This window comes from Staurois parvus, unplaced genomic scaffold (assembly GCF_062004578.1).
Source record: "Staurois parvus isolate SC_StPar_1 unplaced genomic scaffold, SC_StPar_1.0 ptg000714l, whole genome shotgun sequence".
NCBI classification, from domain to species: domain Eukaryota; kingdom Metazoa; phylum Chordata; class Amphibia; order Anura; family Ranidae; genus Staurois; species Staurois parvus.
In genome coordinates, this window is record NW_028318510.1 from 132021 (window position 1) to 148876 (window position 16856).

The window sequence follows — 16856 nt, forward strand, 5'->3', positions numbered from 1 at the left end:
ATTTCCTGTTTCGCTGTTGTAAACAAACCATTAGGGGTTTGAAAAAAGTATCGCATTATGCAGATCTTGGTATGATATGAAGCTTTTAAGGACAGAGGAGAGATCTGGGGCCTAAAAGACCCCAGATCTCTCAGTAAAGAATATATGTCACTGCCTATTGCTATCAGGGAAAAAAACAACAATTAAAGTGACAATGTAAAAAAAAAAAAATGTTTTTAAAAAAGCGCCCCCTGTCCCCCCATGTTCATGCACAAAGGCGAACGCACATGTCAGCCCCGAATGCATGCAAACAGCAATCATCCCAGACGTGTAGTGTCACAGATCAAGGGCAATAATTCTAGCACCAGGCCTCCTGTGTACATCTACAGTGGTAACTTGCAAAGGCTTTTAAAACATTGTCTATGGATAAAACAATTTGCTGCTTGTAACCATTGTACGGTCATCATACGCAATTATAAAGCATGACATGTTTTCTTGGGATTTATATATTACCAAACAATTGGGTATTATATTGTGTTTTTGTGCATTAAAATCAAAACAGTGTATACTTTCCCCCGAAAAATTATGTTTGAAAAACCGCTGTGCAAATACTGCAGGACATAAAAAATTGCAACACCCACCATTTTATTCTCTAGGGCCTCTGCATTAAAAATATATAATGTTTGGGGGTTCTAAGTAAGTTTCTAGCAAAAAATACTGATTTTTACATGTAAACAAAAAGTGTCAAAAAAGTCTTGGTCTTCAAGTGGTTAAGTTATGCTTTGTGATTGGGGACTTGTTGAAACACTTTTAAGGACTCTTGCACCCACCAAAGAATGAAGAAGCTGAAGCTTTACTTATTAAAACACTGATTTTGATTATAGTGTAAGACAAGGCAAATGTTTTAATGTTTTATATTGTTGCCCTGTAGCCAGCATTCTTGTAATAGCTATGAGCTGTAGTGGTAGCTCCACAATACAATGGAAAAACATTGTATCACCTCTTGGATGCAATATCATGTGAAATTCCCAGTACTTCTGGATATGAAAGCACATGTGACTTTCTCCCCTTCTACCCTTAATGCTACACTGGGCCCCCTAGCAGTCAGTCATCCTCTATGAACACTGTTACATGGGAAGATGGTCTTTAGTAGTGTGTAAGCTCCAATGAGCTCCACATGGAGCTTCTTTTTTTTCTTCATTGAAAGTGGTGGGTGGGTGGTGGGATAACGTAAGGAAAGTGAAGTATAAACAGTAGGCATAAGTAAAATGCAGATTCACTTTATGGGCTAGAGTTTAGGAGAACTAATGTAGAAGACATTGCAGAGCCCTTCATGAAGATGACCAGCTTGTGTCCAGCTCATTTCATGCAATCAGTCAGCTTGGTGTCCATAAAGAAGCCACTAGCACTTTGAGTGCCATGTATGAGTCTCCATCTGACTTTCAGCATGAAATATACCAAAATCACTCTTCAGAAATCATCTAACTTGTGTAAAGCAATACATCTAGTAAAAATTTTGAGAGCTGAACAAAATTTTAAGTCAAATTTTAAGTACTCCATGGAGTATCTAATTGTGGGGCAGCACAAGAGCGTCCGGGATATCAGCATAGAGGCCTCCAGTTCCTACTGCGTTAAACCTCACGGCAGCCATTGGGCTAAGCTCGTCTCCTCTTTTCCACTCACGATATTTCTTCTCAGTACACTTCAGTGTCTCAACATGTTTAAAGAGCTAAGAGTTGATGATTGCAGCAACCCAGCCTGCTTTCTAAGTGCTTGAGGAGTGTTTATCCTTTATGCTGCTTAGATTAAAGTGGAGTCTAGAGCTGGGAATAAAGAAGACGCCCACGCAGTTTGGGTTGCGATGAGCAATATCCCTTCTGATGGTGTCTTGTTTTTTTTCAGGTTCATGATATTTATTCTGTGCTTCTGAGAAGCTGCTGCTCTTCCAGTATTTTCATCTAGTTATTACACAATTTGTTTTTGCATTCAAGACACCTTCATTCTAATATTGCTGCTAACAATGATGCTGTAATGAAACCTGTTACAGGAAATGTAAAAAGGGTAATTTGCTGCATCCTAAGAAAATTGGCTGTATTGAAACCCAGTCAAAAGCCAATCTCAATTGCTGTACACCTGTTACCATGAATCTGTATTTTTGATTTAATGCATTTTTTTTTTGTTTGCTGTGCAATTTGTCAGCAATTTCAGCTACAGTAGTTCTTCCTTTGGATTCGACTACACAGACCAGCCTTCACTCCTTACGTGCATCACTGAGCCTTGGTGGCCCATGACCTTGTCACTGCTTTGCTGGTTTTCTTTCCTTGGACCACTTTTGGTGGGTCCTAGGAACATCCCACACGAGCTGCAGTTTTGGAGTTGCTCGGACTCAGTCGTTTAGTCATTACAATCTGGCCCTTGTCAAAGTCATCAAATCCTCACACTTGCTCATTTTTTTCTGCTTTCAGCACATAACTTAAGGGTCAACATGTTCAGTTGCCGCCTAGTATATCCCACTGACTTTCAGATGCCACTGTAATGAGATAATCAATGTTATTCACTTTACCTGTCAGTGGTCATCAGTGTATATCAGAAGAATATTCCACATGTGCCTTATCTTTTTACTTATGAAGAATAGCCCTGAGGCTGAGATAGAGAATAGTAAGTTAAAAGAAAGTATTGAATTAATTTAAAGGATAAGTTCACCTTTCATAACATGTTACACCCATATTCAGGGTGTAACATGTTATGAATAGACTGCCCCCCGCTCACCGCTTTGACAGCTTGCAGGGATCTTCTCCTCCCCCTAGCTGTCAAAATTTTAAAAAAATGCGCTCTTAGCGGCTGCCAGCTTTTAGTTCTCAATGAACTAGCATTGTGCTGTGGAGTTCTGTGGTAGTTCACTGATTCTTTCTGTCAGCGTACCTGCCTGCCCGTACATCCTGCACACGCAAGCAGATATACTAACATGTTGCCTGCATGGCACCAGCGATCTACTGATTGCTGGTGCAATGGTTTACAGGCTCCTGCAACAAAAAATAAATGAACATTTTTTTACCTGTAAAAAAATGTGCATTTATTATTTTTTAGCAAAAGTTGAACATATCCTTTAAATCATTTTGTGACTTTTGATAGAATCCATAAGTGAACTAAAGTGTGGTTTATATATATTGGACTTGAGTTGTTTTGTTGAAAAATGTTTAGAAATGTGAAATATTTCTACCTTTTAAAGTGGTTCTAAAGGATTTTTTAAAAATTTTATTTAAACCCATAATGCCCGTGCCTCCTGGCCCTTTAAGGGGTTTCTGATGCTGGGAGGCGGGGTTTATTTTTATTATACAGGATGTATATAGCGCTAACAGTTTGCTCAGCGCTTTACAATATAACGGGAGACAATACAGCAACAATACAGTTCAATACAAGAGGGTTAGGAGGGCCCTGCTCCTTGGAACTTACAATCTAAGAGATTTATGATCATGTGACTGCTGTGATTGGCTGTCACTGCAGTCACATGATTGAAAAACTTCCAACTTGCAAGTAGCGATCGGGAGCTTTTCATTAGGTGCCAGTAACTGTGCCAGGAGCGCGCAGGGCAAGCACACTTGGCACAGGTGTGTTTACATTAAGGTATGCATATATGTAGCCTCTTGGCATCAAGGCCCATCCACCGAGAGGCTGCATATATTTGTACTCTTGGTACAAAGAGATTAAAATAATAAACGCATCATACTTACCTGCTCTGTGAAATGATTTTGCACAGAGCAGCCCTGATCCTCCTCTTCTCAGGTCCCCCAAAGGAGCTTCTGGCCCCTCCCCCTTACCAAGTGCCCTCCTAGCAAGCTGCTTGCTCTGGGGGCACTCATGCATGCTTGCTCCCTCGTCGCTGGCTGTGATTGGCAGGCTTCAGCTACTGTCTCAGCCAATGAGGACAGAGAGACATGGGAGTACCGCTGTTCTTGTGCGCAGCGCTGAATCGACATTCGACTCAGGTAAGTATTGGAGGGACTGCATGCCGGAGGTTTTTTACCTTCATGCATAGAATGAAGATGAAAAAAAACGTCAGCTTTTAGAACCACTTTAATATTTTACGTCATTCTGTCTGGATGTCTAATAGAGATGATCAACCTCTTTGTTTATCATTGTTTCTGGATCCAGAATCATTTACTTATGTCATTGTGTATGAGCTATAGATAATCTGTCCTGCTCAGAAATTCAGATTGGCTACACATGTTGCACCCCTCTGCTGAGGAGTAACGTTTTCTTACATGAACAATTTACGATTAAGCTAACAATTTAATTTCCCGAAGTACATCGATAGATATCTGTCAGGGTCACCTGTTTTCTACTTTTAATGAAAACAGAAGTGTCTGAAGCACATTGTCTGATATTTCCAGTGCACTGCTTGTAAGAGGTTTCCTCCCCGCTGGGACTACTTCTTGTGAAATCGCACAGAATTTACAGACTCTGCTGGGGTTTAAGGACAGGGTAGTTTTTCAGGTTAAATCTTTGAACTCCGTGGAATGTATCACTGTCAGTCATTTAAAGAGTCCACTGGCTGGCTTTTCCATTCGATTTATCTTCTAGCAGATGTAAGGTGACTGAATGCTGAGTGCCAATTTATCTTTGATTTAGGGTACGCCTGAAGTGCACTGTTGGCATTTTCTGCACTTTTAACTTTGTACTGTAGGCCCTGAGAAAATCTCTGCTCACAGTGAATTTTAAAATTTTAACCTTCCCGGAGCTGCCATGGTATCCTTTTGCCCCTAGCTACATTTAGGTTACGTTAACACTAGCGTTTTGTGTAGGCGGCAGAGAGGCGTTTGGGAAGCGTTTTTACCGCTTCCCAAATGCCTCGGACAATTCTGCACATTGCAGCACATGGTGCTGTTCTAACGGGAGTGTTAGCGGCAAAACGGACGCCTCTGGTCGAGTCAGGAGGCGTTGAATCCTCCTATTCTAGTCTATGGTGCCGCTCCGAAAACGCCCGGCGTTTGCGGCACGGTTGCGGGGCGTCTGCGGAGCGGTAACACCATTTAAACTTCATTATAGGCATTTGTGGGGTGTTTTTAACGCTTGGCAAACGGCTAGCAACCGCCGCTAAACCACGCATGCGGCATTTGCAGAGTGTTTGTTGAGCTTTAAGAAACGCTCTGCAAACGCCGGACCAACGCTTGCCAAACGCTATAGGGGCGTTTGGCAAGCGTTGGTAAAACAGTCAAGTGTGAACGAGCCCTTAAAGCATTTAATAAAGCAATAGTTGTGTTAGCAGGGGTGTACTATAGGGATTGGCGTTGGGCACAGGTCTTTACAATGTTTCATTAATGATTGGAAGGATGAAATAGATGGCAATCTCACGGTTTTGCTTATGATACAAAATTATGGAGATCTTATAAATGTTTAGGCCCCATCCACACAGGATATTTTTTTTACCTTCCCTGGAGGCCTGTGCTCCAGAGGATAAAAAAGCAGCGTTAGTCCTCATGCACACTGGATGTTTTTACAGCGGCTGTTTTTGGCTTTTGACGTTTTTTTCTACAGCTAGTAAACCCCCCAGCATGTTATCCTAGGTGCACACACAGACTGTAATCAACGTTTTTTGGCTGGAAAAAAAACCCAGGACTAGTGGATTTCTAGTGGAGTTTTTTTAGCTGAAAAATGTGGCTAAACGCTAATGCAAAAATGCTAAAAAAAGGCTGAAAAACTCACGTTTCTAACGTGACTTTATACCGCTAACGTTACCAGCGTTATCAAATTGTCCAGTGTGCATGAGGACTTAAAACCACATTTTATAGTGGCGTAAAGGCATGTCACGCACTTTGGCCTTCATTCTATTGTCCAGAATATAATTTTTTTTCCAGGCAATGGAATGAAAGAATACCCAAGCTCTTGATGCGTACAAATTTGCCTACCACTAAAGTGTGTTTAGATGTATTTACATACGTTTAAGTGTGTGTTTTTTTTTTTTTTTCTTCAAAATGCTCCTTTTCTGAACACACTGGCCATGGGATTTTTTCTGTCTCTAAATACTTGTAAACACCTTTGTGTGCATGGGGTGCATTTAGGGGCAGAAAAAAAGATAAATGTCTCTAAAAGCAGCTCATAAGGTCTAAGTGTGATGGTGACATGTATGAGAAGGATCTTGACAAGCTAGATAGATAAATGAGAACTGGATCCCTGGATATGATTGGAATTTTGGATTAGGCTGGAAATTGGAACCTTGGAGAACTATGCTGATGAATGGTAAGAAGGAGAGTGTCATATTATTCTAGTCTATAAATGATTTATTGGTCACAAAATGTGTTCAATACATACAGTGCTTTGGAAATCCCACTTCAGTAAATCTTAACAAAGTTTTATAATAATTGGAGTCTGAAGGTCAATATCCTATATTTGCAATCATATCAGAGTTATGAAGCCTACTCAGGCCAGTATAAAGACCTGTTATATACAATTTTCACTTAAGGCTGTACAAAGCACAAGGGGATATCAGTTGCGAGCAGCAATGAGAAGATTTTTCATTCATATAGGTTCTTTAAAGACTTCACTTTTGTTGAAGTAAAACAATCCTCTCTAGGTGATCAATGCACGTTGCAAGGATGTTAACAAACTTTGTTGCAGATTGCTGCCTGTTTCTGTTTTGAAGGAATAGCTGTTTGTTTGATTATGTTGATTTGCAGAGTGAAAATTAATGGTAGTGACAGCTGTTGCACTTGCAGAGCACTAATGAGGAGAGTGGCAGGGTATACATTCCCTGAAAAGTGATTAACCCTTTAGCACAGGGGTCTCCAAACTTTTCTAACAAAGGGCCAGTTACTGTCTTTCAGACTTTAAGGGGGTCTGATTGTGGCTAGTGGGGGTAGAAAATGTCCCTGACCCAGCATCAGTGAGAATAAACATTACCTTAGGGTTGGAGGAGTAATGCTCCATCATGTTAGTGGTATTAGTTGCAGGAATAGTGCCCCACCATTGGTATCAGTGGAAGACATAGTGCCCCATTGTTGGTGACAGTGGGAGGAATACTGCCCCATTGTTGGTGACAGTGGGAGGAATACTGCCCCATTGTTGGTTTCAGTGGGAGGAATACTGATGCATCATTAATATTAGTGGGAGGAATAATGCCCCATCATTAATATTAGTGGGAGGAATAGTGACCCATCAACTGTGTCAGTGGCAGGAATTATGCCCCACTGTTGGTGGCCCCAGGGGTCGGATAAAGGCAGTCAAAAGACCACATCCAACCATCAGGCCACAGCTTGGAGACCACTGCTTTAGGGGCATCCCACCTAAAACTGGAATGTTTGTTGCAGAGGATGCCTATAATTTGACTTGTATCTTAGTGAAGACTTCTAGGAAAACTAGTGAGCCAATCACACAAGCAGTACATGACATTTCTGGTGGTGTTCCATACACCAACTGTGTACAGAATGCCTCCAGGTTACCATAAGGCATTGAACTTTACAGAAAATTACAGTGCAGCAGATTGAAAAAGAAAGGCAATTTTTAGTAACAATAAGGCGACTTTCACACTGCTCAGTAGCAAAAAAGACATATGCGTTTTGCTGCATTTTTACCACATTTGTGTTGCGTTTTACACAGAACATGTGACTCAAAAACCGCTTCAGAAATACAATGTGGGTGTGTTTTTGATGCTTTTTTGCCATTTTTTTCCATGCATTTCAATGGGGAGGTGCAGGTTTTTTTTTACCGCACCAAACCGATACCAAACATGCAGCAAGCAGGATTTTACTAAACGCAGTGGACTTGCAACAAATCAGTGTGAAGAGTTCCATTGGATTACATGGTCACACATTTTTCTTCTGCTTTTTTTTAACACAAAAGCCGAAGAAAAATAGATCTCTGTGAAAGCAGCCTAAATTACAATATTTATTTATTTTCGCACCATTCATTTTCGCAGTACTTTTACATTTATTTTCACAGCACTTTTACAATATATATATATATATATATATATATATATGTATGTATATATATTGTACATTCATATCAGTCCCTAATCCTCAAGGAGTGTACAATCTAAGGTCCCTAACTCACATTCATTCATACACATACTAGGACCAATTTAGACAGGAGCAAATGAACCTACCAGCATGTTCTCGGAGTGTGGAAGAATACTGGAGTACCCGGAGGAAACCCACACAGGGAGAACATGCAAACTCCAGGCAGGCGGTGCTGTGGTTGGGATTCGAACCAATGACCCTAGAACTGCCAGGTGAAAGTGCTAACCATTTAGCCACTGTGCTGCCCTAATATGGCATATGTCTCACCAATATAAATTAAATAACTCAAGCGCTTTCTATGGTTAATAAAAAGCAAAAAATACACATATATAAATATATATACTGTAGCCGCTAGTGCACACAATCCATGTCTCAGTGGGGCAAATAATAAGAATAAAGGTGAAGAAAAAATGCTACACTACATCAAAAAAATACTCAATACCTGTGAATCGAAAAATGTGAAAATGAGAAATTAAATACAAAAAGCAAAAATCACCCAAACAAAAACAAAGAATAATATTGAATCAACCAAAAAAGTCATTATAAATGCAAGTCCAATCAAAATAGTGTTCTTCTGTAAACCCTCCTGTGGATAACGAAAATGTGTGCAGCTGTCACAAATTACAGTGAGAAAACATCCTCCACCATATATCTGCTCACCTCACGCAGTGTGACCTCACATTGTACAATGTTACGGTCTAACTGCACTTTTGGTCCCAATTGGACTCAGAAGATCAGCTTGTTAAATGGGGTCTCCAAAGTATGCTTCCTCCATATAAACGTCTTGGTGTCATCCGTATTCCTCATTAAAAAGAACTCAACATAGTGCTTTATCCTTTTTAACTTTTATTAAGCAATAAACTATAGGAAATGCACTCACGTTCTGGAGATACATATCTGCACCACCTATGATGAACATCCGGCAATATATCGATTAAGCACAAGATGGCAGTATCATCTGTATGAGCTCAGAAAACCGTCACCATACAGAATGAAATGCAAGGCAAAGCACGGGCCCTTCTCTTTAAATGCAATTGCCTGCTAAAATGCCGTTCCTGGTGCGGTTTCACAAATACTACAACCGCTGTCCTGATGAATGGAAGCGTGACTTCATCCATAGGCTCCTTCCGACGTGTTTCGTCACTTGTCACGTGACTTCACCTTTATGGCATATGTCTCAATTCTATATGCAATTTTTTTATTATTTGCCATATTTGTGGATGGAGGTGGATTGCTTTACCACATGAAGTAGTAATTGCTAAAAAGATTGGAAGATTTCCTAAAGAACTAATATTCTACGATAGAATTGATTTAATTAATTCCCTCCCTTGAGTGCAGCCCGCCCAGTACCCATACATATTTCAGCACCAAACCAGAGATGTTAGCTCTGTGGCCTAGCCTAATACTGCACAGCAAACAAAACCTTTGGTCAGCTGCTCTTTATACTCAGCATGCACGGTGAGGTCCCATTTATTTCTAAGGGACAGGTTTACCGACAGCAACCTGCGAAGTACGGCTGTCCTATAAGGAAAAATAGGGCTGTTCAATAGGTAGCCAGTTAAAAGTTTTTTTTTTTCCCCTAAGGGCTCGTTCACACTTGGCTGTTTTACCAACGCTTGCCAAATGCCCCTATAGCGTTTGGCAAGTGTTGGTCCGGCGTTTGTGGAGCGTTTTTTAACGCTCGGCAAACGCTCCGCAAACGCTGCATGTGCGGTTTAGCGGCGGTTGCTAGGCGTTTGCCGAGCGTTAATAAAGCCCCACAAATGCCTATAATGCCGTTTGAGTGGTGTTATCGCTCCGCAAACACCCCGCAACTGCGTCGCAACCGCACGTTTACGGAGCGGCACCATAGACGAGAATAGGAGGCTTCAACGCTTCCTGACTCGACCAGAGGCGTACGTTTTGCCGCGACACGACGCAAACGCTCCCGTTAGAACAGCACCATGTGCTGTAATGTGCAGAATTGGCGGAGGCGTTTGGGAAGCGGTAAAAACGCTTCCCAAAAGCCTCTCTGCCGCCTGCACACAACGCTAGTGTGAACGTAGCCTTGGATCGTGTAGCACTTGGAAGGGCTGCAGACAAATATTGCTGGAGCAGAACTGAAGGTAAGTATGTCCACCTTGGGTGAACTGTGCTCATGAGGGTAGGGTAAATTAATGAAATGCCAGCTTCATCTCTGTGAACTTTATAGTGAGCTGTCTGTTGAATTCTTGTGCAATGCTGTTAGCTCATGGGGCACCTAGGCATAAAACAATTGTTTTTGTTAATATTGACCCATCAGTTACAACATTTATTAACTTGCACTACAGAAATTACAACCCATAGTCTCACTTTTTGCACTTGCTGATTATTTTTTTCTACATTTCAGCTAGCTTCAGAGATCTACACTTTTGCATACTGCTTGTGGAATCATCATGCCGACATGTTCCTGCAACAGATCTGTTCTGGTGGGGATCTGGCTGTCATTAGCTCATTGGAAAGAGCTGCACTTTCGCTGAAAGGTTTGCTGATTGTTATTTGCTTTACCAGTTTTAAGATGGGCACAGACATAATTCTTTATATATAATTTACCATGAAAAGAAAATTTTTATAATGAAGTACCACCATTACTCCATAAGAATAGCACATGCTGAGGTACTGTATCTAATGACTTAAAGTGTTACTAAAGGCTGAAGTTTTTTTTCCAATTAAAATAACAAACATTTTATACTTACCTGCTCTGTGCAGTGGTATTGCACAGACCGGCCCAATCCTCCTTTTCTTGGGTCCCCTGCTGGCAATCTTGGCTCCTCTTCTTCTTTGTGTGCCCCCCTATAGCAAGCCAATTCTTATGGGGACACACGTTGTGTGCACGCTCCCGACCTGTGTGTCTACTGCACTGCCCTCCATAGACATACACAGCGGGACCTAGCTCTGGTTTAGTATCACTTTAAGTATCATTAAATCAACAGGCTATCCCTACTAGTTTTGTCTGTATCTTTTAATGCAGTTGATCCAAACCTGTTCCACTTCCAAAATATTAAGTCTTGCTTTATCTTGGATACCTTCTATCTCCATGATTTATTGTTCAGTGTCCCTACACTGGCTTTATGTTTTTTTATTGCTTCTGCTGTTTTTGTATCACAATGGTCAGTTTTTGATCACTTGTTGTTCTTCTTCTATACACATGACCTTGGTTAGGGTTTCAGCAAAGGATCAACTACCAATTCACTAGCTTCTGAACAGAGTATGCAACAGGCCTCTAAGATGGAAAGCCTGCACCCCAAGGGGATCCCATGTAAGGTTCTTGTCCTAAATAGAATACTAAAGAAGGATAACTAGGATAAAGTCTATGAAGGAAGCACGCTACCTCCTTTTTTGGCACTTAATCAGATTAAGCGGAGATTCCCACTCCATATTCCCTTGGTATTATGCAGTGAAAGTTTGAGTCTAATGGTCACCCACAAGCATTGACTCTGGGTTTTTTGTTTGGTGGCTTACTGCACACTCTGCTGAAAGTATTTAGGTGAACTGTTAAGTGGCCGTTTCGAGCCATGACTCACATTAATAGTTTTGCTTGTCTGTAGTCTTGGCACATTTCTTTGGAGTACAGTACATTTGTATGTAATTGAAGGTCAAACCTATCTTTGTTACTTCCGACCTGTCGTTTCTATTGTAAGGAGTATCTGTGTTCCTTTATCTTCCCTCCATCTAAATATTTTCCTCCACTTTTCAGAGCAGTCACAGATTACTTTAACCACTTCCCCTCCAGAGGATTTACCCCCCTTCCTGACCAGGCCATTTTCTGCAATATGGCGCTGCGTTACTTTAACTGACAATTGCGCAGTCATGCAACACTGCACCCAAATGAAATTTACTTCCTTTTTTTTCCCCCTGCAAAGTTTTGTTTTGGTGGTATTTGATCACCTGTGCGTTTATTTTTGGTGCTATAGAAAAAAAAACTACAATTTTGAAAAAAAACACCCAATATTTTATCCTTTTTGCTATAAAACATATTCAGTAAAAAAAAAAAAAAAAATTTCTACATAAATGTAGGCCAAAACGTATTCTGCTACATGTCTTTGCTAAAAAAAATCCAAATAACTGTAAATTAATTGGTTTACATGAAAGTAATAGCGTCTACTAATGGCGGTATATATACTGGAATTTTAATTTTTTTTTTATACTAGTAATAGCGACGATCAGCGACTTATAGTGGAACTGCGGCGGGCATTCTGACACAGGATGGGAACTGACTAACTGCCACCTCCAGTGACACCAATACAGTGATCGGTGCTAATAAAAAGCACTGACACTACTAATGACACTGGGCAGGAAGGGGTTAACATCTGGGGCCATCAAAGGGTTAACAGTGTAGTGTGTGTGTTTTACTAGGGAGACATGCTGTTCAGAAAAATACACAGCAGCATGTCCTGTTTACACACAGGTCTCTCCCCTGTCAGCTTTACTCGCCGATCGCCAGGTGCCAGTGGGGAATCTCCTTTCGGGACCTGGTGATTGACATTTGTAGCTGCCCGTGTGCGTCCCCTACCTGGAAATGTAAATCATGTATATATATATATGTGATTTTGCGCAGCCCTGCCGCCATGTAGCAGTACTTCTAATATAGGGCGGCGGGAAAGCAGTTAAACCAGTACTACTATAATACTGTTTATATGTATTACTGTAAAAACGACAATGCAGCTGGAAAAGACGATCGCGCTTTTACTGAAATATAAGGAGGCTTCTGTTTCCCCTTAACATCCTCTGCACTCTTATAGTTCTTTTGCAGAAATAAGCCACAATTGTCCAGAAGAGGCAACAAGAGGGGAACAAACTAAAGTTGGATTCACACTAAGAGTAAGAGTACTGGCCTCAGGTTTGTCAGACAGGGAAAAACCTGTAAGTTGCTGAATGTTCTCCATAACTGGTTGCCAAAAGGGTTTTAGTGCAGGGCAGTGCCAGAAAATATGTAAAAAGGAACCTGTATGTGTTCTACAATACTAACAAGTAGCACTAAGTTGTGGAAAAAGTTTGGTGATGACTGATGGTGTCCTGTACCATCTGGTCACAATCTTGTAGGCAATCTACAAGGGGCTAAATGGTTAGCACTTGCGCCTGGCAGTACTAGGATCGTTGGTTCGAATCCCAACCATAGCACCACCTGCCTGGAGTTTACATGTTCTCCCTGTGCCTGTGTGGTACTCCGGTTTCCTCTCACACTCCAAAGACATGCTGGTAGGGAATTGGCCCTAGTATGTGTATGTATGAATGTAAGTTAGGGACTTTAGACTGTACGCCCCTTGAGGGTTAGGGAGTGATGTGAATGTACAATACATAAATGTAAAGCGCTGCGTAAATTGATGGCGCTATATAAGTACCCTCTAATAAATAAGATCTCCTTGTATTTATTGCAGATAGAGACCTTATAGGCAAAAAGCACAATCCTCTCTTGCCAAGCTGTACAGCTAATGCAATGAAGTCAAGTACATGACTATGCTTTCTAGCAGGATAGATTGGATCACAAAACTGGCTGCTCAGCATTACAGATCATTTCGCAGCTATAGCATTTCCTACGTATGTGCAGTATTTTAACAATATGTTTACTGTAGATTTGTATCTGGAATTCAGTAAACAGCCACTGCTGCCACAGCTACTACTGCAAATTGTATCTACCTTTTCTGTTTTTAGTTCTTTAAGTTCTTTTGGGCAGAGTTTTTAACTCTTTAATGTTTTTGTGTGTAACCAGTATTGAACACATTTTCTAAATAGAACAATAATAACAATGCTGTTTTTAAATTATCTTTTAGTATGGGAAGTTGCCTGATAAAAATAAGCAGTTCAGAAAAATCAGTATTTAGTGTCTTCTTGCAAAAAGGGATGGTGCTTTCCTGGACATCAGAAGAAAGTGAACTGGAAAGTAATCAATCCAGGAAACCTGTCACTTCGGACTGTCTACAGGCATTGAGTTAACTCCAACTTGAAGAATTTTGCCAATACATGATAACAATTTATCATGTCTCCTTTAAAAGACTATAAAGTTATGCCTAACATTTTGAAGCAGGTCACTGCTGTGTGCTGACCAAATCTATAGATTATGAAATATATTATTTCTCTGATATGATTTGGTAAATGAAGAGTTCTTACCCAGAAGTGAAAGGTTTAACACAACAACCAAAATTTATTGGTGAATAGGATGAAGGTCTAAACTAACACAAACAATCTATCTAGTTACATAAAAGAAACATTATTAAGAAAGATCGAACATATTACAAATTACAAACAGTGAAACAGAAAAGACATAAGACAAACATTTAGATATAGGTCCAAGGGATATATTCTATAATTACCATGGAACTGGACATACAAGTACCATTCCCAACCCCTGGTGTTCCAAAAAAGCCCCCCTCTCTCTCTCTCTAGTGTCCATAGTTATAGGCCTCTCCTCCATTAATTTTCATGGAGTATCTCTGATTGGTTGGCCAATCTATTCCCTTTCATAATTGGCTAACTTCAAATCCTCTGTATTTAGCATACACTGACCCCCTTTAAGGCAAATCGTGGCACACCCTTTATGGAATTTAAGCATGCCAGTTCATGACCTTGGGAAACTAAGTATTCATGAAAGGCTGGCCACCTTCATTGCATATCTAAATGAGGTATGAAGTGCATATTTGTGAAGCCAACAGGTGTTGTCCCATTGTTAGATAAACTAACCCTGGCACCAAACTGTCTAAAAGAGGATTCTCAGCAAAGACTTCTGTTATACAGTAAAGAAGGTATAATTAATAGAATATTCCCTTTGGCAACTATGGTATCTGTAGAACAGGAATTTATGGGAAGACATATTGCACACCCACACTGATACAGCTCTAACTGAAATATATTCATAATTACAATATTATTTACAGTGTTTAATGGAGATGTCACATAAACTCATTATCTAACGTGTGAGAAGTGAGAGAGAACAAGGATATATATTTAAAATCAACAAAAATCATATATAAATGTGGAAAATGGATTTCAATTTAACTGTGTAATTATTTTTTTTATCAAAGGGAAACTATGATTGTTTTAGGTCACTTGTGTATGTTGTTTTTTATTAAATTTCTAATACTATCTCTCTATCATTTAATGTGACACACCCAGTGACCTTTTACATGTGTGGTGACCATATATACAGTGAGGCAAAAAAGTATTTAGTTAGCCACCAATTGTGCAAGTTCTCCCACTTAAAAAGATGAGAGAGGCCTGTAATTGGCATCATAGGTAGACCTCAACTATGAGAGACAAAATGAGAAAAAAAAATCCACTTTCAAAAAAGACTTTCAACTCCCTCCAAAGGTTTTCTATGGGGTTGAGATCTGGAGACTGGCTAGGCCACTCCAGGACCTTGAAATGCTTCTTACGAAGCCACTCCTTCGTTGCCCGGGTGGTATGTTTGGGATCATTGTCATGTTGGAAGACCCAGCCACGTTTCATCTTCAATGCCCTTGCTGATGGAAGGATGTTTGCACTCAAAATCTCACGATACACGGCCCCATTCATTTTGTCCTGTACATGGATCAGATGTCCTGGTCCCTTTGCGGAGAAACAGCCCCAAAGCATGATGTTGCCACCCCCATGCTTCACAGTAGGAATGGTGTTCTTTGGATGCAACTCAGCATTCTCTCTCCTCCAAACACGACGAGTTGTGTTTCTACCAAACAGTTCTATTTTGGTTTCATCTGACCATATGACATTCTCCTAAATCCATCTGGATCATCCAAATGCTCTCTAGCAAACTTCAGATGGGCCCGGACATGTACTGGCTTAAGCAGGGGGACACGTCTGGCACTGCAGGATCTGAGTCCCTGGCGGCGTAGTGTGTTACTGATGGTAGCCTTTGTTACGTTGGTCCCAGCTCTCTGCAGGTCATTCACTAGGTCCCCCCGTGTGGTCCTGGGACTTTTGCTCACCGTTCTTGTAATCATTTTGATCCCACGGGGTGAGATCTTGCGTGGAGCCCCAGATCGAGGGAGATTATCAGTGGTCTTGTATGTCTTCCATTTTCTAATTATTGCTTCCACAGTTGATTTGTTCACACCAAGCTGCTTGCCTATTGCAGATTCAGTCTTCCCAGCCTGGTGCAGGTCTACAATTTTGTTTCTGGTGTCCTTCGACAGCTCTTTGGTCTTCACCAGAATGGAGTTTGGAGTGTGACTGTTTGAGGTTGTGGGCAGGTGTCTTTTATACTGATAACAAGTTCAAACAGGTGCCATTGATACAGGTAATGAGTGCAGGACAGAGGAGCCTCTTAAAGAAGAAGGTACAGGTCTGTGAGAGCCAGAAAGCTTGCTTGTTTGTAGGTGACCAAATACTTATTTTCCACCATAATTTGCAAATAAATTCTTTCCAAATCAGCCAATGTGATTATCTGGATTTTTTTTCTCATTTTGTCTCTCATAGTTGAGGTCTACCTATGATGCCAATTACAGGCCTCTCTCATCTTTTTAAGTGAGAGAACTTGCACAATTGGTGGCTGACTAAATACTTTTTTACCCCACTGTATACAATATTAGTAAACATTTAAAGTATAACTAAAGGCAAAACTTTTTTTTTTAGTTTTGGATAGAGTGGAGATGGATTAGAATACCTATTGTTTTATTGCTTTCTGTGCCCCCGTTAAGGAGATTCACCATCTCTGTTCTATTTACCATTATCATTGAAAGTGAAAATAAAAGAAAATCCCACATTTTTGCATGTTCCCAGAAAAGGTAAATCTTTTAATGGGGGCACTTAATTAAAGAATTCCCTTAATGTGCGGGAACTATCTCTCACTTTCTGTTTGACTATAGGACAGGAAGTGAAGGGAAATCTCCGCAGTGGGACACAGATGGCCCC

General features: G+C 40.6%; 1 protein-coding gene across 1 annotated transcript in view; it reads left to right on the forward strand.

Annotated features, from left to right (window-relative positions):
• The window catches only part of IPO11 (importin 11), a 661807-nt gene that overhangs the window by 131450 nt on the left and 513501 nt on the right, over positions 1-16856 (forward strand). The window contains exon 6 of the mRNA XM_089653447.1: positions 10363-10495. Coding sequence (XP_089509573.1) covers positions 10363-10495 — 133 coding nt within the window. The remainder of the gene's footprint in view (positions 1-10362; positions 10496-16856) is intronic.